The sequence below is a fragment of the Indicator indicator genome, chromosome 11 (genome assembly GCF_027791375.1).
Source record: "Indicator indicator isolate 239-I01 chromosome 11, UM_Iind_1.1, whole genome shotgun sequence".
NCBI classification, from domain to species: domain Eukaryota; kingdom Metazoa; phylum Chordata; class Aves; order Piciformes; family Indicatoridae; genus Indicator; species Indicator indicator.
The window spans coordinates 26,641,900-26,664,086 of NC_072020.1; the positions used below are offsets into that span (position 1 = coordinate 26,641,900).

Sequence of the window (22,187 nt, forward strand, 5' to 3'; positions counted from 1 at the left end):
TTTATCATTTAAACTCTACCCTAACAGCTCATTGCTCCTTTTGGGCAACTAACAGCTAATTGAAGTTGGAAGTCAATATAAACAAGTCGTACTTGAATTTGCTTTGAAGTGCCCTCATGCAGCATGGGGAAGTTCTAGTGCATCAGAAGTTCTATTTTATGCCAAGTCATACAGTGAATATTTGAGTGTTGCTTAGGAAAACAAAAATGCCAAGGAAACCCACCACCCAGCAGAAAGCAGTCATTAAGCAGTGAGTGTTTTGAGAGAAAGCAGACTCATTGGCACAGAGCAGCCCTCTGATTCTTAACATCAAATGATACAAATTATACTACATCAATCTACCGAACTTCAGTAATTTCATAATACCTTTAACATTTAGGAAAGAATCCTTTAATAACATCATGTATAATAATTTACTCTGATTCAATACTGCAAATTCTAGCACAGAGCAGACACTAAAGCAATAGAAATCAACTACTATGAAATTTAGAAGCAGTATCTGATGCCAGCGAAGCCTGCAGAAGCAAATTCAGCATGTCACTTACGGATGTTAAGGCATTCTTCAAACCAACTATTTGTGCAGATGGAGATGAGGATGGATCATGCTCCAGCATCTGCTTCAGCTTTTCTCTCTCTGCAGATATGGTGCTGAAAGCTGACCTCAAGGTGAAGTAAACTAGAACCATTTTGTAAAAAGGGACAGTTAAAAAAAAAAAAACAACAAAAACAGCTACCAATTGTACACATACCAATCATGTAAAAAAATTCAATGAAGCATCATTTATGGTGACAAACAGAAATATAGGTTGAAAGATCCAGGGTGGGTTACTAAATCCAAGTAATATTAATCAAGGTTACAGGGTAGATATTTTTAGTAGGAAAAGTGTTTATGGTGAATGCTATCAAGTTGACTATATTAGCCACAGTCAAATTACTCTGATTATTTATGACAGATGGCAACAAAGCTAACTAACCACATCTGCTCTTCACTTGATTTTGTTCCCCAATTAGCTTGAATCTTCAGATGGTCATGACTTTATTCCACATTCCTTTAAGAATTCCAGTCGGGGAGAAGAGAGGGAAGAAAAAAATTATATAGGGGAAAAAAAAAATCCCAAAAAGCAGCTAAAACGCAGAGTGCCACAGCTATAAGGTTAGTAGTTTCCCCATAAGCAAGTCAAGTGCAATGTTGAGTTTTGTTATCTCTTTTTGAGATAAAGAAATTTCAGCCTGTTAGATAATTTAGTGGCTCAAAGGGTCAGATCCTGAACGTTGTGCATGTCACACTGCTGCTTCTATTTTTTCCTGAAATAGCTTCACCAGTCTGAAACAATTCACCCAAACAATAGATCATACAATTTAAAAAGCACTAGATTTTAAAAGAGGAAATGCAGTTTGTTTTTCTCACTTTGAAGACATTTAATATTTTTCTTAACCATAAGGAATAAAAACTTATTCGAGCTACACTTGTTTATGAAAGATTGCAACATTCATCTAACTGGAGAATTAGAGGATTTCTAAGGGCCTAATCAAGCCTTGTAATATAGTCATGAGAACTGCCAATGAAAAACATCTGTCCATTTACAGAGAAAGAGTGGTGCAGAACCTGAGCATGGACACATTGAAAGGGTAAAGACCAAGAAATTTCTGATGCCTGTCTCTTCTGATCATCCACTCTAAGTTACCTGAATCATCATCACTTCATTGAGTATTTGACAGAATCTAATTTACTCTTCTGAGAAAGTATTCTCGAGGTGTATTTCAACACTGCAATGCACTACCAAAGCTAGTTTTCCTCTTTGAAGAAGTCTTTAGAAGTGTCTCTGCGGATGGGGAGGAAGATATATCTAAATGATAGATACATTATGATCTGTCTTATTAGCCCTTCATATGTGGATGACATGACCAGAATCTTTGGTGACCTTAAATGTCATTTAATAAGTTGTATACTTATTGGAAACTTAAATTTCCAAGCTTTATTACATTCTGAAGTACTAATGTTGCAGTTAATTTCATTTGTACCAAAGTTAAAGTTTTCTTCACCTTTTCAGGAAGGGGTGTGGTGTAAAACAACTTTGGAAAACAATTCTTCCCACTCTCAGTAAAGATTCTGTGTTAAATAGGACCAAGTCAATTGTCCCCTCAAATTTCCAACCAAAATTTCTGACATGACCCTTTCAGGTAATATGATCTGGAGTAGGTGATTTCTTTGCTAAGCTTAATAGCAACTTTTCCAGCTGTGCCCTGCTCCCCCTTCTTTTCTCTTTGTGGAATACATCAAATTTGACTATAAATGACTATAAAGTTTACTACTTAGATGCGTTCCTTATGTAATGTAGTCAAGATATGTCAGCAACAGAGGGCAAAAACAAGCAAAGAATGCTTATTGATAACATCAACAATTATCTGGTGCAAAAGTGGACAAGACCAATACTTTCAAAAGTCTTTTAAATAAAAAGATCACAAAGATCACTTAAACAACAAATTTTTTTTTTTGGTGTGAGGGTAATGGAGCAAAGCACTGCTAATGAAAAATGATTTTGAGAGAAGAAACATTTCCAGCCAAGCTGCCCCTCTGGCTGCTTTACATGATTTTACTCTTCTGCATCCACTAAAAATAGGTTACTGCCATAGCAACCCTTGCATCACCAACAAATGTTGACTCTGAAATACAGTGAAGCACAATGAATATACTAACATATATGTGCTCATATACACACTTATGCATGCAAACACAAAAGAGTATAATATGCTGTTGTGTTTATAGCAGTTCATTTTAGGATTTTTATATTTTGTCAAAAAAAAAAAAACAACTACAGTCTAGGTTTTAGCACATAAAATTCTGTCCTTTATTAAGAAAAAAAAAAATCTGTGATATTAAGCCACTTTCGTCAAATTACTCAAGATCCCAACATTTGCAATTCCTCAGGGGAGTTAAGGAAAGGCAGGGTGTTTCCTGCTTTTTCTAAAAATTTACCAGGAAGCATTCTCAGAAGTCACATCATGATTTAAACTGTGATGCTATAAAACCACATACAAAAGACAATTTCATTTACCTTTATGTGCCACATGAAATAAATCTTCTTGCAGTTTAGTAAATTCTGATGATGTTTCAGGGCCATCGGAGTAATTTTTCTCCTCTACAAAATCTATCGTAGATAAGTTTGGATTGGAAGCATGCAGTCTCATAGGGGCAGAAAATCCTGAAGGCACCTGTAAGGAGGACAGCCATTTAGGAGGTTTTAACAAACTGGGTTACAAGTTGGAGACATCAGAAATGGAAAAACTACCGTCAGGAACCAATAGGCATGGAATAGATGACGTCTGGCAGATGAAAGCACAGATATGACTTTGCCCAAGGTATCACAATTGGAGATTTGGCAAAGCACCAAGAAAGAAGCCCATTAAGAGCTGTAGCACATGCTGTACTATTTTTCCCCACTTGCAAGTATCTAGTCACATGGCCTCTGGATGTAAATGTGTACAAAACTATCTGCAGAATGTGCAAAAAATCTGTCTGACATATTACCACTTAAAATTAGGACATTACTTAGGAAGGATTCGTATTTCCTAAACTCTTCACACCAAGAAGTGGAAATAACTAAATCAATAACTAAGATTTGAGAGAGATGGGCACTATGACAGAGAGAAATGACAGAGCATTACCTGTAATGTTCCTTTAGCCTCTTTCCCAACAACTCTGGATCGCCACCTCCTGTGTGTTCTCTTTTCCTTCTTTGGACTTTCAAAAGGTCCAACCTTTTAACAACACATAGAATGAGATTAATACAGATTGCCAGAAGGCTAGCAGAGCTAAGAAGAAATACCTTCATCCTTCAGGATCTGGGGTTGGTTTGGGGAATTGCAAGGGGAAATTTTTTTTTGTTTTGTTTTTCAAACAACAAACCTGCATAGCATTTATAGCAGGCGCTGAACATGTCCTGTGAAGAACATCCATGCTCTGTAACAGCTGGTTCATTTCCAGTAAATATGTGCAACAGTTGGACAGGTCTGTTTTGAACAAGAGAATATTTTCAGTTCCCCTCAAGGAACAGACACACTGAAAGTCTTTTTTCCTTTGTAGGATAGTCTTATTTTGATTGGAGCTGGCTGATGTTATTTCATTGACTAGAAGTACCTTATTAGACAACTAGATAAAAAGCTTGCATCCTTCCATATTCCAGTTCAAACTCAAAATAAGGAAATGTATCTAAATGGTGTGTATAACAATCAGAACATTTTATCCTAGTTGTCTGCAGAAAAACAAGAACAACGTGCAGTTTGGGACTAGTCAGACCTCCTCATGGTGAGAGTAACAACATCATAGGCATCAATACTGACTTGTACATTTAGAGCTAGGGATCTTTCCAGATTAGAGCTGAAGCTCACTGGTAGGTAGAGCTTTACCAAATACATACCACACCAACACTACCAACATGTGAAAGATCTTCATGCTCTTTGGAAAAGTTGAAAGCAGAAGGTGACTTGGCAATACAAAGATTGAGTGCTTCTTAAATGACTACATTTTGAATGCTTCCCTTTATTTAATACCCAGCTCAGGAAAGTTTAGATCTTACTACTAGAAAAGAAAATGTACTGAAATATATAGGTTTCTTAAAGAGTAGCTCAGAATTCATAGCCCTGCATCTAAAATCACTAGTCCTTCTGAAAACAAGTTGTGTAGCCAGTTAACCGACAACCACCCTCTTCCTTTCTCTCAGAGAAAGCTCTAATTATAATGACTACTTATGGTGTAGTACTCTTGTTGTCAAGAAAAACTAGGGGAAATATTAGCTACTTCCAACCTCCTTCAAATATCATTACCTCTTGAGCATTTTTCCATGTCTTCAGAAGACTGTAGCCAAGATGAAATCCTGGACTCACTACTCGAAAACGAAAAAGACAAGTTGCCTCCAGTTGAACATGAATTCTGTTTGTTCAAACTGCCTGCCTGTTCCAAAGAAGAACAAGTGAACTGTTAACAAAAAATATTTTAATGTTGTATGCACGAATTTTGACATGGTCAGGGACAAAGACTGAAGGCATAACATGGAGGAAACAATGTGTATGAACTAGACTAGGAATACGGTAATTAAGTGTAATCTCAGGATATTTAACCTAACTGCTGTCCACAAGCAGCAGAAATACGATGAGGAACCATACAAAATCTGATGAAAACTAAACTTTGAGGAAGGGCAAAGTTCTACATAAAGTAAGCCAGTTTAATACAATCTGAGTACCATGCCTGAACAGAAACAAAGTCATACATTCTGTTCCTTCTCCATGCTCCCCAAAGAAGCCCCCCCAAAAAATGAAATATAACATGCATATATTTGTTAAAGGGAAGAAAGCAAGATCTGCCAGATGGCATTTAAAATTTTTATTCAAGGCTGCACGACTTTAGAATGGGTTTTGCTTGGCAGGCATTAGTATGTGTGTGACCATACATCTCATCTGGGTAAATGCAGCCCTTTTGACACATCAAACTTATCTCATTTTCAGTAGTCCCCACTATCAGATGCTTCAGAGGGTGCTGGAAATTCCATGTTAGGACTAACTGAGCAACTCAAGTAAGTAGCTTCCAAAAGGAAGTCTACCTAATTCTACAGTGAGTTGATTGTGGCCCATAAGGCTGTTTTATTCTCTAATGTAACTACAAACAATAGCCATTCAAATGCCTAATTATCTTTAGACCTCAATAAACTTTTCATCTTTAATGATATCAATGTCAGGAAGTTGTACAAATTACATGCTTTGTCAACATCTTGTATAGCATCAGTTTTAAAATGGTTCATTAAATGTTTAAAATGTGCCACTGCATGACCACTTCACTGGTTATGAGAAAAGCTGCCTAAATTGTTTGATTCTTCTCTGAAACACATAATTTACAAACTTTGTTACCTCGTGCTCACCTCATATCAAAGCTTAGGTAGCCCTAGTTTTAAATCTATTCATAGTAGACATCATCTACATCTCAGCTCTGGTTTTCTGAGTTGGCCTTTTAAAATGTACAATATAAACTCCAGCTTGAGTCACAGAATCAAATAAAACACATTATTAGTACTGTGTCAGTTTATATAGTCAGCATGCAGTATTAGTAAGCATCAACAAACAGTTATTTTTCAATTAATCTGTATAGATTAATGCATATAATTCAGATTCAGTGTGGCCCTGGGCAGCCTGATCTAGTTGGAGAGGTCCCTGCTCACTGCAGTGGGGTTGGACAAGACGGCCTTTGAGACTCCCTTCCAACCCAATGCAATCTATAGTAGTCTAGCTATTTTGTTCCTACATAAAGCTGTGTGGGATTTAGGCATCTCTATATGCATTCCCAAATAATAACCCAGCACCTTTAAAAAGCACAAGTAAACTGAATTTAAAGATAGGCAACTGCACTGGCATTCTGTGAACAAATCCCACGTTTATAACCAACTTTGCCAGAACTTATAGGCATGAATGGGATAATCAGGAGGGAAGAAGGAAGTAGGCATTGCTGAGAAACAGGCAAGAGATGGTCTGTGTAGCTCCAATTAGCACAGTTTTGCTGTTGATTTGCATGGCTAAGCTTCATAATCCAGCATTCCACAACATATGCAGGTACATGCACCTATCTCACAACCACAACAAAAAAAAAAATATGAAAACCATTCAGGTGTTTCTAAAAGCAAATAAAATGCAATGCAAGGTTTACTTGGTATATTTTTCTCAAAATAACCTAACTGCTGGATTGATATCAACTATCATCAAGCAAAGGCTGGTGTAAACTGGCAAAATTCCATGTAGCTTCAGCAGAGCTAAGGTGATTAACTGCAGCTTAAGAACTATCCCCTTCTATTTTTCACATGAAAATAAGTAGGGCTTCTTTGCAGTGCAAATCTGGATTAATAAATTAGAGGTGAGTTAGAGTCTTTCATGCCAAAGAAGAAATGGCTAATTTCCTGACAGTGAGCACAGATTTCAGATGGTCACATGGATTAATCTTTTTCTTGCAGGGGGAGGGGAGAAGCACAGGCATGTATTTATGCTTTATGACATTCCACTTTTGCCCTCAATATTCTCCTCTTCTATCTCTGCTGTCTTTTTTGGAGAAAAGAACTAAATAGCCATAAGAGGTTTGCTGTTTCCTTGCAGACACAGCCTCAGAAGGGCAGGCTGTCAAAGCCACAGAGATACCAGCACAATGGAAAGTGTGGAGACAGCTCTTTACAGAACAGCCTCATTTCTGCAGGGTGAGTTACTGCTCTTTCAGCTGCCTGCTTGCACAGATCTACTGCCTCTCAACCGCTAGCAAAAAGCTGTTCAGGCACATGTTGTGTTTGGCAGAATTCATACTCAGTTACAGGATACTTCTACCAAAGTGATGAACTGCAGGTATTTGGGAACAAGCCCACTCAGATTGTACAGCAGTATAGGTGAGAGAAAAGAGATGAATGCTGTGTGGGAGACACTCCAGAGTTGACAGAAACAGAGGATGGTTTCAGTTATAGTAAGTAACATAGCATTGCTAAAACAAGCATTATTCTCAGAAGATATCACTGGTTCTAAACTGGAGCAGAAGAGCTTCTTTGGGTGAAAGTCAGCCAATTGATGTGCAGACTGCTGAAGAGAGAGATTGTGTTCAGGCACAGAACACAGTAACTCTTCCAAGAGACTGTATCAAAGAGGTCAGTTAGGACCCTCGATAAATGCTAAAGGGAAAAAAGCCCTCTAGCTGAGCGCCCTTCAGACTAACATTCACCAGCCTAAGAAACTCAACAGGCAGTTTTGAAAATCATCATGAAAACATAACTTAATGCATCAAACCAATGAGACAATATTGTAAGATTTAACAGCATCATAGAGAAAAGTGCTTGGGAGTAAATCAATAAATAATATCATTTTGTTCTTGACATTTTAGATCGTAACTAAAACCCCACCACAAACTTCCAGTACGCTCTTTACTTTATAAACACAAATCAGACTAATTTAATCCCTGACGAAAGGTCATTATTTATAAATCACAACTGTTACCTTTCTACCCGGAGCAGAATCACAGAATTCAGTAGGAGTAGACACAGGGAAGAAAAGATTATTGACATCATGAGGAAACATGGAGATTTCGTTCTGACGGTACATTCTGTGGTGACGAAGTTTTGCTACCCATTCATCAAACAGCTCCTGAGATTTCACCTACACAAAATTCCAGGGTTTGTAACATTCACATTTGAAATCACTAACAAAGAAGACAAGTTAGTTTGTGCTCATTAGGCAGATAGCCTGGCTGACCTTTAGCAGCAACATATCAGGAAAGTTTTTCTAATGATGTTCCTACTAAAACACATACTGTATGACCTTAAATCTGACAGCAAATTAATCACAGGACAAAGTCAGGAGAAACTTCAGTTAGTTCTGAATTCCAATGCAACTTCTAGATAGAAAACTTCTGGATAGAAAAAACCTTCACTTTTATTATTATTACTACTACTACTATTATTATTACTTTTATTAATAATGACAACAACAATAATAACAACAACAACACCCCCACCCCCACTCCCCATTTTGTCATTTCTTAATTTTTTTTTTTTTTGAGGTTTATTCAAGGTTTAACTAACCACAAATAGAAATCTGATTTTGGTGGTGTATTTTAAAGCAATTTCCTCCACAAGGGTAGATAAATCTACACATTTGACTGTGGAAAATACTTCCATGTGTAAAAGAAAGAGCAAGATACAACTACTGAAAATAAAAGCACTCATGTAACAAGTGCATACCCTTCACTTGAAGAAGTGCTAGGTGAAGAGTGCTGCTAAACATGAGGCATCTTGAAGAGGGTTACTGGCCATAACAGTCCAATAAGGCCTCTCAAGCTATAATGTGTAAACTACTCTACTAAGACAGGAAAGTAATTCATTAGTGTAACTAAACCAGACCTACTGTTCAAAAATAAGTCTCCACCATACATAGCTCATGTTAATTTGAAAGAAAGACTGTAACAGACTTGAAGACCTACCTTCAGATGGTATATCTGTTCTTCTGTATCCAAATCTATACATTTTGCTGATTTCTTTACAGACATGACGGAAAGTCCAACATCAATACAGCCATGAAGCTTCCCTCTCTCTACCTGCAAAAAAGTAAGAAGAATAGAATCACTCCAGAATAAAGCAAAAGGATAGATATCACCTGCTGAAACTGTCATTTTCCTCCCTTCAACCTACTGTTTAGAAGCACTGAAACTCTTTCCCATTGCCAACTATATGGAATTGCTGGTTTTTTTGTGGTTTTTTTTTGTTTTTGTTTGGTTGGGTTTTTTGGGGTTTTTTTTGGTTAGCATTGTTACTCTGTAATGGCATTAAAGGGTTTCAGGTTACTTACATCAGCTAGGCATTTAGCATACTTCAAAATCCCTCTGTCCAAAAAGAAGTATCTCTGTAATCAGAAATGCAGAGAATTAAAAACTAACAAAGTGCCCCCCAAAGCCCCTACCCCATCCACCCTAGAATGCTTTCTCTGCTCTTAAGCAACCTTTTTGACACAAAGCCACACCATCAAGCCCCACTCACATGACATCAGGCTTTCAGATACACTTATATTAATTCATTTCCCACCTTGTGCCAGCCCTTTAAAGGCCATTTCCTCTTTTTCAGCAAGCAGCCCTCCTGCTTCTGTGGCTCCTGGGTACAATTCATCGCTCCTCGGAGTCCTTCTACAATCTCCCAGCTGTCCTGTTTAAACAGAAAATCCAAATGTAGATTTATTTTTCCTTCCAAATAATAGAATTTTTAAGAGAGATTCAAGGGGAAGAAGTCTGTAAGTAGAAAAACAAACCCAAATAGTCTAATTGTGGATCCATCTTCACACTTTGTTATGCATTTTCCAAGAGACAAGACTGGTTTTTATTTTGACAGAAACAATACACACTAAACAAAACATTGGGTTCATGATACCATCCTTCTTTGAATGTACTTACCAGCATTTCATGTGTATATTTTTGTGTGCATACCTACAGTGGCTGGCCAGAGCCTAGTCACAATCTAACATGGGAAAACCCTCTGGTATCAGAGGCATAAATAGCCATCACTAAAAGGATGTTTTGTAGGTTCTGAAACAGAAATAAAAGACACTGAAAATTAAAATCTCTCTAAAACCCCTTTGCCCATATTCAGTAAGTCAAGGTTTTGGGTTTGGTGTAAATTGTAGCCTTCCTAATGTAAAACTAACAGAAGAAAGTAAAAACAAACTAAAAGCCAGGGAAGTAACTCAAGTCCTGTGAGGAACGTGACATAAAGGGAGAGTATAAGAAAAAAATAAACCCCACCCTTCAACAGATGCACTTCTAATTAAAAGAGGAACTCTCTCTTTTTTTGCCACCAGGAATTCTTAAATGAAAAACCCTGCAGCAACATAACAGAGAAGAGAATATATCTTACAGTATTTTTACAGGGTTTTTTTATTTATTAAATGATTGCTAATGACAGTACACAGAAGTTTAAGGATTTCTGATCAGAGATCTCATGAATTATTTATTGTCAGCTACTATAGGATCTGACAGATCTAGAATTATGAACAACTGACAGGAAATGGCATGTGCTGGTACCATCACTGTGTATATTAAAAAGAGAAAGAATACTTTAACATATAGAATTTAATGACAAAAAAAGGACTAGTATAAAACACTTTGAAAAAACAGAACTGTACCAGGTGCAGAAGTACTTAAAAACACAGACTGACCAAAAAGGAAATTAAAAAAAAAAATTAAACAAACATCAGCAAAAGTGCCAGTTGTGCTCATTTATCCAGCTCCACAACCCTTAAAATTCATCCCTAGAAAACAAATTACATCAGGTAATGTGCTCATTACCTGAGCAACAGGGCACAACACCAAGCCATATTAGAAAAGATAGTCATTAAAGGGCTTGTAGGAAGGTGATCTTTTATTCCACCACATTACTGACAGCACTCCACTATTTCATTATTTTCCTTTGTACTGCACTTTATGGAACAAACTGGAAAGCTGCTTTGCTTGCCTGACTTGAGTTCACTCTGCCAGTGCTCACCACAGCACAAACTGCAAGAAGAATGTGGGACCAAGCAGCTCCAGTTGTTCAAGATTCCACAGATAACACAATGATGTTCTGCTACTTGAAGGTAAGTAAAAAATGCACACACTTTGTGCCCCTACAGGTCTGGGGTTTATCCTTGTCAGTTTTGTAACAAACTCCTCCTTTACTCCCTCCAGTTTGAGGGATATTTTTAGGGGTACTTAGGTGCCATTATTTCTAACCAACAATCAAAAAATCATATTTTTCCCATTGAAAACCTTAAGTTACACTCCATAGTCTTTAGTATTTATTTTTACTACTCTGAAACCCACATAAAATTCTCAACAATCATGAACCCTTTCCTTTTTTGTGGTAAATTACTGTGATTATAGATCAGGCAACAGAGCAGTTACTCATGGAAATCATAAATTAATGGGCTGAGAGCAGAAGGCCTCCTGGGTTGTTTCCTAGGAACATCAGCCTAACTCTAGCTGCAGAAACTCTCTGCTGCTAGAGTCCAATGACACTGGGCTTGCACAGGGTGAAGCTGGCAGAGAATGAACCAGAGAACCAGCTTGTGCCTGCTGAAGGACAGTGAGCTAGAGCTTGCTGGCTACAATTTGACAGCTATTCACGTACAAAGGCTGTTCTAAGCCTCCACATTTAAAGACTTTTTCTACCTTTTTTGGTTTTCCTTTTTGACAGAACATTCCAGTCTACAGCCTTGGCTTGAAAGTTGAAAGAAATTATGTTCCACCACCTCTTCTGCCTTAAATGTAAATATCATCTCAGGCCACTATAATGCTTTCTGTAGTAGCTTTGGATTTTGTTTCCATGTTAAGGATTATTCATTACCCTCATATAATCACAGGGATTGGTGCTGTTATAATGACAGAGAGCAGCCTCTTTAAATAAGATCAAATGCAGTGTCATGCTACCATTTACATTAACTGAGTAACAGCTGAACTCACTGCTGCTTAAATGACCACATGTGGGTAAAATCTCATCTCTTTAGATTATAGGATCTATTTAATGAGCCAATAAAAAAAAAAAGGCAAATAATCCTTAACATTGGCTGTTTTCAAATTAGAGACCTGGATAAATGTAAACACTAAAAGCTAGAAAGCTGACAGAACTAGTGAGAGATAATTCTAATTAAGAAAAGGATTATCTGTGAGATTAAGAAAAATGTTGTGTTCATATTTGTTTCTTTAAATTAGCCAGAAGAGCTTAAAAGCTGTTTTGCCTGATTACCAAGAAAGCAACTTCCCTTGTCTTTGCTGAAGTATATTAACTGCAGTTCCCAAACGTAACTTTTCCACTGAGAATGAATCTGATAGCAGTCAAGACAAGTGAAGAGTAGGTCCCTTTCAGCACTCTAGTGTTCTACCTAATGAAACAACTTTCTTGAACTTTAGACCAAGTTCTCACCAACTTTAGTTGAGCTTAAACACAGTACACGGTTGATAGAATGGTCTGGTTGCAGGAGACGAGCAGAAATTTGAGTACAATCAAGAGAAATACAAGATTCCAGATTTATCTTTCTGTAAGGAAATTTTGTCTGGGCCTCTCCTGCAGTCCAGACACAAGGTGTCTCCCATGTCCTGCAGGAGAGCCACATTTTTCACTGTTCTTCAGGTCTGTGAAGTAGCCAAGAATGTGCTTCCACAATTTAAAAATGTGAAAATGGGAAGGAAAACTGAAGTGGAAGCACTTCTTCCCATTGAGCAGGCCCAAGGGCTTGCCAAATCTGAGATGATGAAAGCAAGTGTCCTACTCACATTTCTGTCCTGGGAACCTCACATTTCAGTTGCAAACTTTATGTAAAGGTAGCTTGGCTGAATTGGAAATGGATGCTTTTAGAAACATCAGACTGTTTAACCAACTAAGTTAACCCAAGAGAAGACAAGGAATAGCTCAGAGAACTAACAGTTTAGTGACCCGCTGGATACATGCAAGGTACAAGGCTGCAGTAACAGCATTTGGTCCTCTTCCAGATACATCTGTGCAGAAGACACCAATCCTTCACACCTGAACCACTGAACAACCCACATTTTTCAAAACTCTGCTGCTGTGACTAGTTTTGGATCCATTTGCTCCTGTCACAGATCCTACAGAATCTTAATCATTGCTTTGTTTTGCAAGAGATCTGACACCTCATTTGATGAGGAAAAAGCATCAGTTTGCTATTGCTGGGAGCAGCTGCAGAAATAAAAGAAAACTGCTTCCTCTCTGAAATTAAGGTAAATGAATCAGGCTGGTTGGTTATCAACTGTTTATCTGTCTGACATAGCAGAGGAGTAAACTGGAGACACAGGATTTCCTGAAACCTACTGGAAGCATTCAGATTATGTTCTATTTTGCTGATCCTTATACCAAAAGGGGAACAGAAAGAGATACCCTAAACCACAGCATTAAATTAAAAAAAAAAACACAAACCAACAACTGCCATCCTCCCCAACTCCCCACTCATTATGGACCAATATCTGCACAAATTTATCACCACTGCATTTGCTACCAAGGCAGAAACTTCACTCAAAGCTGAAGGAGGAAGATATTCTTTTACTTTTCTCAGGTTCAGAGGTGCTCATTTCAGATCAGCACTGGAAATTTACCCTGTAGTTGATACTTGGTTTACATTTGCTTTGTGGCTTAAAGAAATAAAAATAAAACCAAACATAACATTGGTCTTCAGAGATAAGTCTGCCATTAGGTAACTGTAGCCATTTTTTTTTTAATTTAATGAAATAAAAGCATTCTAATTTTCTGAAATATTCTGCACCATACAGCACCTCAAGGTGAACTACTTCAGGAGAAAGAATGAAGTAATGAGTTTGAAAGGCTCTCAGACCGATGCTTGCACTTGCAGCAAACTGAACAAAACAGATGACAGTGCCAGGCTTTCTCCCAGCGTAAAATGCAGTCAGTTGTACCAAATATTTTAAAGTGCCAAAAATAGAAACCCTCTTGTTGGAGGATAAGAGTTGGCATCAGCTGCAACTAAAGCATTTGTTACGGTTCATAAAATTGGCAGAAATGATTTAATTTTCTTTTTTAGAACACAGGGGGTTTTAAGCGGCTCTTCTAACACTAAGCTTTTGCCTCCTGAATCTATTTTAGAAGTTAGTTAACACATCAGACTTCAAAATAACTACCACAATATACCTTCTTTTGATCACAGGTCATCTGAAGCTTAAGTATGATCAGCAATAGTTTTCCTTCCTCACAAACCCCAGTTCGAGCTGTGGGTTTGTGGAAGAGATTCCTCTCTATGACCGAAGGAGCCAAAAAGCAAAGAGACAGGATGTGGCAATAGCCTCGAACCTGCTATGAGGCTTCAAGATAAAGCTGAATTTAGTGGAATACGATTAACTGTCAGCATCTTCAGTTCACAATGCAAATATGCTGCATCTGGCAGAAAAAGCACACCAGATTTAGTAAAGGAAGGAGCAGGCTTCTCCAATTTCTGCAGCCTTGCTTCAGTTGATTCTTTTTTTGGCACAGCGGCCCATCTTCTGCATCACAGGACTCTACTTGTGATTTACACTACTAACACACTTTGCTGTGCAAGAAGCAGTAACCAAATTTTAGCAGGAACAGCATACCTGTACTACAGGGGTTACAGGAGTTCCATATCCCAGCTTATAATTTGCTGTTACTGCATACCTGCAAAGGAGGCTCTGCCTAGGAAATTGGAAAGACTCAAAACTCAGAGGAAAAAGACCAAACTAACTGTCCCTGGATGTTTCAGAATTTCTTTCTACTTAATCAGATTAAAGACCTGCTGTGTTAGATCAGCAGCACAGAGAAAAGCACCTGTCAGGCAGATCTGTCATTAACCTGGAAACAACAAGCCAAGCTCTGAAGGTCCCTGAGAAAGGAGGAGTTTGAAGGAGTAAGAAGTCCTCCATAGAGCTGTAAGACGAAGAAAAAAAATATCAAAATTATTGCACTTCACTCCCCAGTCTGCACAGCATATAGCAAAATTACTTAGCTTTCATGGTCCTATTAACTATAACTGTAGTTATAGTAATAGTATAACCATTACTATAACAAAAAAGTATCAGTAGCAGTGTTACCTTTGTGCTCTTCTACCCAGGCTTTGCAAAAATAAATAATAAAATCCTGTGGTACTTTTTATATTAGGGCATTTTTAGCAGATCTATAGAACTGTTGAGATTGTTGCTGTTTTCTTAGCAGAGCACCTGAAGTCCTATCCTTTAAATTTACACGCAGATGAAAATGGTAAATTAAATAAATCTAAGATGGTGACATCACTCATCTCCAGTCTTGGCAGCCCTGAGTAGGTTGATATTAGTAAGGACAGACTGCAGAGCTTCAATTTACCAATACATGAGGCTGAGTGAGAAAAAGAAGCAATTAAGGATAGAAACAAAATTACTTGATAAGGTGTGACAAGAAATCCACCAGGAACAGGGAGGAGCAAAAGGATAGGACACAAGGAAGATCTTATCCTCACTGCCCAGATCTCACTATCCCCACTGCATACTACATGGGATATTTAAATCTTTGTTTTCCCCAACAGAACAGTTTGTTCTGTAAACTGTAAGACAACTTCGAAGACCACAATATTGGAGATTGACAGGATGACATTACACTTTACTGAATTATTCCTTTTCAACAAAGAAAGCAGGTGAGAACAAAATGGGTAAGAAGTAGGACCCACTAAAGATAGTATCAAAAGCCTGAGATAGCCAGCAGATTTGGTCATGTTACATGGCAGTAAAGGAGGTTCTTGCAGAAACTGCTTAGGTGCAGCTAGGGTTGGTTATACTGGCTGAGTAACACATCAGTGGCTTTAGTCATGCTCATGTAAATCTTATTATTTAAATACTATATGATAATACTTGATAGAGATGAACTATTGAAACAAACAATACCAAATGTTTTAAATTACACTTTATACTGAGGATACAAAAAATAATGCTGCAGGAAAACAACAAGGAACCTTTAAAGCAAGGATTTCTTTGCTAAGTATATTGGAAATGCAGAGCATTTCTTGCAAGCACAGGACTTGAAAACTAACAAACTATTCAGAGATTTGTCTGTCTTGCAAATTGTAGGTATGGGGCCAGAAGCCCCAGAAAAGTAGGTGTTATTTCAAAACACAGCTCAGGTCTCCAAAGCTTTTGGGGGATTAGGATGCTCAATTCCAATTAAAATTTCAACCTGAGGCCACTTCAAGAACTCCACTAAGCCAGCATTTGGAGGAATAAAAATTTATCATGAGCATATTGCTTATGATTTGGCAAGCATGGACTGAGTTTGCTTAACCTTAAATTCTCAGCATGGGTGCAGGTCAATGTTTCTTGCCTACAAACACCAGCCACGGTCAGCAGTCTCACTCGTCAGGTGCAAACACTTGTAGATGTGTCTTAGAAAACTGTAAGGTGTAAAGAATAGCATCACCTCTGCAGAAAACAAAGCATCTTTTGTGTTGGGCACCCACATACACATTACACAAATATTTGTTTTTGTAACTCCGGTCCTACAGCAACAACCAGCACACACAGGCTTTCCCAGGCACTTTTGCATTGTCAAAGAGGATCTATGTCAAGTTTCAGAAAAATGAGTTCTCTTTCACACATGCACACACACCTTCCCCTGGAAACTTGAAATAAGCAGAGCAGTTATACAATAATGTACCACAAAGGTGGTATCTCAGCGGGAAAATTTGGGATTTCAGGGTCAAACCACTGAGCCCAAGACGCTACAGCAGCAATGTTTTACTATAAAGACTCCATGTATACAAGGTGATAAAAATTTAAATTCACTTTTAACTTTCCAGTTTTATGGAATCCTGATATTCAGTAATGTGTTTACTGCGTTTGACTCAATCCAAGATGCTGCTACCAACAGAAAAGAAAAAAAGAGAGTAAGGTAAACAAAGAAATGATTCAATGAAAAAAAGCAAGCAACAGGAAAACAGAATCTTGCTGATACGCAAGAGCAAATGCAACTTCCTATCCTAGTAATGCTTTCAATTTGGTTAAATAAGTTTGCATTACCTGTCGACTTCCCTGCTTGGAGGAGGAGCTGCTAATACTTCTTGAAGGAGACAACATTTTCTGTGATACGCCAGAGCTTTTTTCTTCACTCATGATGCCACGCCGTTTGTTTCACATAAGCTTACTTAGGACACCGTCAAAAGGTAATTGAGAAAATGTGTTGGAAGACTGCTGAGAAAAGTGCAGGACTCGTCCTTTACCCAAACGCAGTCCAGTGGCATGATTTGCATCCCATGGAAATTCCTAAGAGAAAAGAGAAACAAAAAGCCAAGTTATCAGATGATGTCTCTTACTGCCATCCTGGAGGATGAATCCTAATAAAGTCTTTGGTAATACAACTGACTGCATTACTGTACATCATTACGAATTAATTAATCACTTTAAGATAATTTTTCAAGCTTTAAGCAGGAAAAACATGAATTTAGGATCCTAAAGACATACTTTAATCACCACTATTTATTCAGAGGACAAAGTACAGTACAAAACATCTTTTAAAATACTTTAATTTGTTTTTTTTAAAAAAACCCACACACATAAGAGTATAATAAATACCTATATCAAATAGACCCCCAAATAGCCTCAAAATGAGAAGAAAACATTTAATAAAATGCCTCACAAAAAAAGGACAGGGAATTAAGCATCGCTTCAGCTTGTAAGGGAAAGAAAAATATCTATAGATGTCTATAGAAAAGAGCAATACATGAAAATAGTGAGCACGCAAACTCAGCTGCCTACAGCTGTGCATAGCCACTTTTACCTGGAATCAGAAAGTTGTAACTCTTGTCAACATCAGTTGCCTCAGTCAGTTACTGGAAGAATAATTAACAGTCTGTTTAATAACAGTTCTGTTTGCAGCATATGCAAATAAAAGCCATGCCAGAAACTCCCAATGCCGGCTTTCTAGTGTGGGCAAGAGTCGTCATGGTAACTGCATTTATTTATTTTTTTTAACAACCAAACAGAGGACACAACAAATGCTTTCCACAACCTGGAGTGGTGGTGGAGTTTTATAAACTGTGTCACTTCAGATTTTATTGCCTCAGGAAAGGAATTTGCAGGTTAAGAGGAGGGGAAGAACCACCTCAGAGGAAGATAAGGAAGTTTGGACAAAGAGAAGGGAAATTTCCTTGCCAAAATGGGGAGGCACTACTTCACAATCCCCTTGCTTGCACTGCACTAACAGCCCTGAAATGGGATCACTGGCTATTGAAGTTTGCCATTCACTCTCACTTGAATAGGCTTAAAAACTCTGAGAGAAGCAGCATTTTCAGATCTCTAATAAAACACTTTGTGCAATTCATGAAATTCTTTCCTCTTTAAAAACAAACAAACAAACAAACCCCATTAAAAATAAACCAACAACTGAAAAACACCCAAATAAACTAAGCGGTATATTTAAGATTAAGACAATACAGAAAAACTCTCTCTACTTCTATAGCCTGAAGCATCCAACTTCCGAAGAGAAACCTTTTCCAATCCACTGCACCTCTTCAGCACTATAGTTTTCTGTAACATTCCAACTGACATGCCCTCTTTCCACCTGCAACAAGGTTTCTTTTCATGGCATTTACCTCACCTAGGCAGAAATGTTCAATTACCCCCAGAGAAGATCTGTGCTCAGCAAAAGTAATGAAACAGCCCCAGTCTTCAAAAGTCAAGTGAGAAAGTGAGCTCTGCTGAGGCTCTTTCAACAGTGAGTCAGCTTGGCAATTATTTCTGGAAACCATCAGACAGGTACAAGGTGAGAGAGAACAGCGCAGGAACTAAAGAAAATCAGAACAGCACAGCAATGTGATAGCAAGGTCTGAATTGGGCCTAGCACGTGAGTTTTAGACTGAAATTACTGTTGAGATTAGCAGTAGTGCGTTTTGGAGAAGGTATAGTCATTTCCTATCCAGAAGATAAATTTATATGGCAATTCATTAAGAATTAGCACTTTTAACACGTCTATATTTAGCTCTCTCCATGCAGGTTTTTAATAGCAAGTATGAAGTGTACCTTTCTTAGTTTCAAGCTGTACTTGGTAAAAGCATTTAATAATAACATCTCTATTAACAAGCAGAGGTCAAATATTCACAATAAGATGGCAACACGCTTCCTGCAAACTCATTGTTCAGATTCACACTTGAAAAGTACTGTGCAGCAAGTGCTTTACTTTTTTTTAACACACTGCTTGCTCAGATAACTGACAGAAAGGTCCTAAAGTATTTTGGCAGTCTGCTTCCAGAATTGGACTTTTGCATTTTCCTTTATTGCTTCAAATTAATTTACTAAATGGAATGAACAGAAGGCTTCTGCTACCATCCCTGAAGAAGGTAGGAGTGAAATGTGCCTTCTGCCTGAAGTGTTTTATTATTGCTTTTTTGGTGTTCCCCAGTAATTCAACTTATTACCTTAAACATTCCAGATCTGAACATGAAAGTGTGTGTGAATAATGAACATGGCCCAAACTCATCTGTGAAACCTGCTGCATGCTCCAGCAACTACTACGTGCTCCTTTTTAAAAATTCACTTCAGGAAAAAGAAAAGGAAACTGTGTTTGCCCTTCAACAATAATCCACTTATTATTTCAAGAAGGTGGAAGAATACAGCCCCTACGACCCAAGCTGAGTCTCATATTCTGGCTGTCAGCCCCAGTGACTGTGCCTCTCTAGGGTGACTGATGCTTTAGACTGAGGAACTTAAGGTTACTAGGTATAAGAGTAATTACAACTTTAAGGCAGGCCTAACATTGTTATGCTAACTAAGCTAAGATTGCAGCTAAAATAGATGGTTTGAGGTCACCATGATCAAATTGCTCCAGGTTCCATACGTTCTGCTCCTCCCTATGCCACAGGATGGCCTCAGAACTGTGGGTTTTCCCACCTTTCTTCTGGAGCACACAGTGCCACTACTCTGGTCTACTTCAAAAAGACAAATTAGAGGTGTGAGGCTGAGGCAAGTCCAAATAAATTTAGGACACATTTTTCTCACAGGTGCTAAGTATTGGCCTACTTTTTTGCCATCAAGTCAACAGCAGCAAAAGTAGGCCAAGAGTACTTTCACAAATGACCTCGCCAGGTGCATTTTAAAGAATTAAGAATACATGAGTATCAAATATTATTTATAGCTACTGCCTATTAAACCCAGAAAAAAGCACTTATCTCTAACTTACGCATTAGCCTTATCATTCTGCATCAGTTAAAGCTAAACACAACAATATGTACAACAGGAAAACCTTTTTTTTATCAAAAAGTACCATGCCGAGTAGTCCTCTAAACCTTTAAAATTGCATGAGTTGAAAGCAAACTCTCAGTAACACAATCCTCCTCTTCCAACTCTCAAAGCTTACAGCAAAATCCAACTTTTTCCACATCTCACAGAAGCACAGAGATAGCAATTTGGAGAGGGGGGAGGAGGGGGAGGGGGGAAAATCACACTGAATACTGCAGTTAAAAAAAAAACAAACAACAACATTATGCAATTCTTTTTGTTATGGCTTTGGAAGAAAAATAAAGTTTTAACAGCTGCTTCAGAGCTGATTCAGCAGTGAAAGAACACTGCAGAGAGATTTTGAGCAGCAAAACTGGAAGCATGCATCTCATTCTATAACTGTAGTCAATTATGGTTTTGTGGACAGAAGAATAGGAATAGCAGAAAGCCTGATGAGAGTCATGTGGGCACAGCAGGAATGGGTCTGAGCAATCCAAATCAGAGCTGCAAGCAACATTGAGTGACTTTCACAGAATTAAATCTGTGCTGAAACCTTTGCTCTGTAGCTATTATTAAATTACATTCGCTCAGGTCTTTTCCAAGTATTGCTTTCATGGCTTTCTCTGTTATACTTCAAGCTGTCAGCTTTAATCTATACCAGTGTCTCATCTGGTTCAACATAGGAAAGAATTATTTACAGACTACAAATATGCCACATACAACTATTGGAGATGTTTTTTCAAGGCAGGTATTTGCTGCTCCTGAAGTATCGTAAGATTCACACTATTGAAAGCAAAACCACACAAATACTGCTCTGTTTACAGAAGAAAACTTGCAGAAACAAACCAGATATATAGTTTAAAATGACTAGAGCTGTTAAAACTGTATTTGAAAGCAAAAGTTCAAACATCTTAGGGAGGCTAACAATAACAGAAGTATTCCAGAAGTGCCTTCCAGCACATAGCTGTTGTCTCTTCACATCATCCAATTCACAACCTCTGTGAGCAGATGCTTTCATTAGTCACAGACACATACTACAGTCTGAAGTAGTCTGTGATACAAAGAAACTGTTTCATCCAGCCCACCTCCTTAAGGAGGCTATTGAAGTAATTAAATAATGCTATTTCAGTGACCCAAAAGAAAAAAATGTAGTTCAAACAAAACTCCCCTGTCTAATGAAGAGAAACACACTATGGGAAAGACAAAAAAGCTAGGCAAACTACAAACAGATTCATGAAGACCAGAACCATCTAGTCCAACCTTTTCAGGGTAAGAGAATAGTTTAAATGAGCTGGCCCAGCACCCTGTCAAGCTGGGCCTTGAAACTGTCTAATGTAGGGGAATCTACTACCTCCCTTGGGAGTTTATTCCCAGGTCTTATAGAATGGTGAAAAGAATGTTTTCTGGCACCCAGTCCGAATCTCCCCAGTAGCAACTTGTACCCATTCCCCCTTGGCTTTACCTTGTGACTCTTTGTAAAAAGGGAGTCTCCCTCCTCAAGACAGCAGCCCTTTAGGTACTTGTACATGGTTATGAGGTCTCCCCTAAGCCATCTCTTCTCAAGGCTGAACAAGCTCAGTTCTCTCAGCCTTCCTTCATACGGCAGATCTGCCAGTCCTCTGATCATTCCTGTGGCCCTTCTCTGGACCCTTTCCAGCCTGTCTGCATCCTTCTTGTACAGCAGGGACCAGAACTGTACCTAGTACTCAAGGTGCAGCCTGACCATTGTTGAGCTGAGTGAGAGAATGACATCTTTATCCTCACTTGAGATACCCTTAGCACCCTGTTGGCCTCAGCACCCTGTTGGCTTTCTTGGCCAGTAGAGCACACTGTCCAGTCACATCCACCAAGACCCCCATGTCCCTCCCACAGTGCTGCTCTCAAGCCAGGTGGCTCCCAATCTGAGCTGCATTCCTGGGTTATGTGTTCCTAGGTGCAAGAC

General features: G+C 38.3%; 1 protein-coding gene across 1 annotated transcript in view; it reads right to left on the minus strand.

Annotated features, from left to right (window-relative positions):
• The window catches only part of OSBPL3 (oxysterol binding protein like 3), a 40,710-nt gene extending 23,564 nt beyond the window's left edge, over window positions 1–17,146 (minus strand). Inside the window, exons 1-11 of the mRNA XM_054384792.1 lie at window positions 17,054–17,146; window positions 14,806–14,808; window positions 9,591–9,707; window positions 9,358–9,411; window positions 8,993–9,106; window positions 8,011–8,169; window positions 4,825–4,951; window positions 3,908–4,011; window positions 3,667–3,759; window positions 3,057–3,213; window positions 546–676 (exon numbers count right to left, since the gene is read on the minus strand). Of these exons, the coding sequence (XP_054240767.1) occupies window positions 546–676; window positions 3,057–3,213; window positions 3,667–3,759; window positions 3,908–4,011; window positions 4,825–4,951; window positions 8,011–8,169; window positions 8,993–9,106; window positions 9,358–9,411; window positions 9,591–9,707; window positions 14,806–14,808; window positions 17,054–17,146 (1,152 nt within the window). The remainder of the gene's footprint in view (window positions 1–545; window positions 677–3,056; window positions 3,214–3,666; window positions 3,760–3,907; window positions 4,012–4,824; window positions 4,952–8,010; window positions 8,170–8,992; window positions 9,107–9,357; window positions 9,412–9,590; window positions 9,708–14,805; window positions 14,809–17,053) is intronic.
• Between the last annotated feature and the right edge of the window lie 5,041 nt (window positions 17,147–22,187).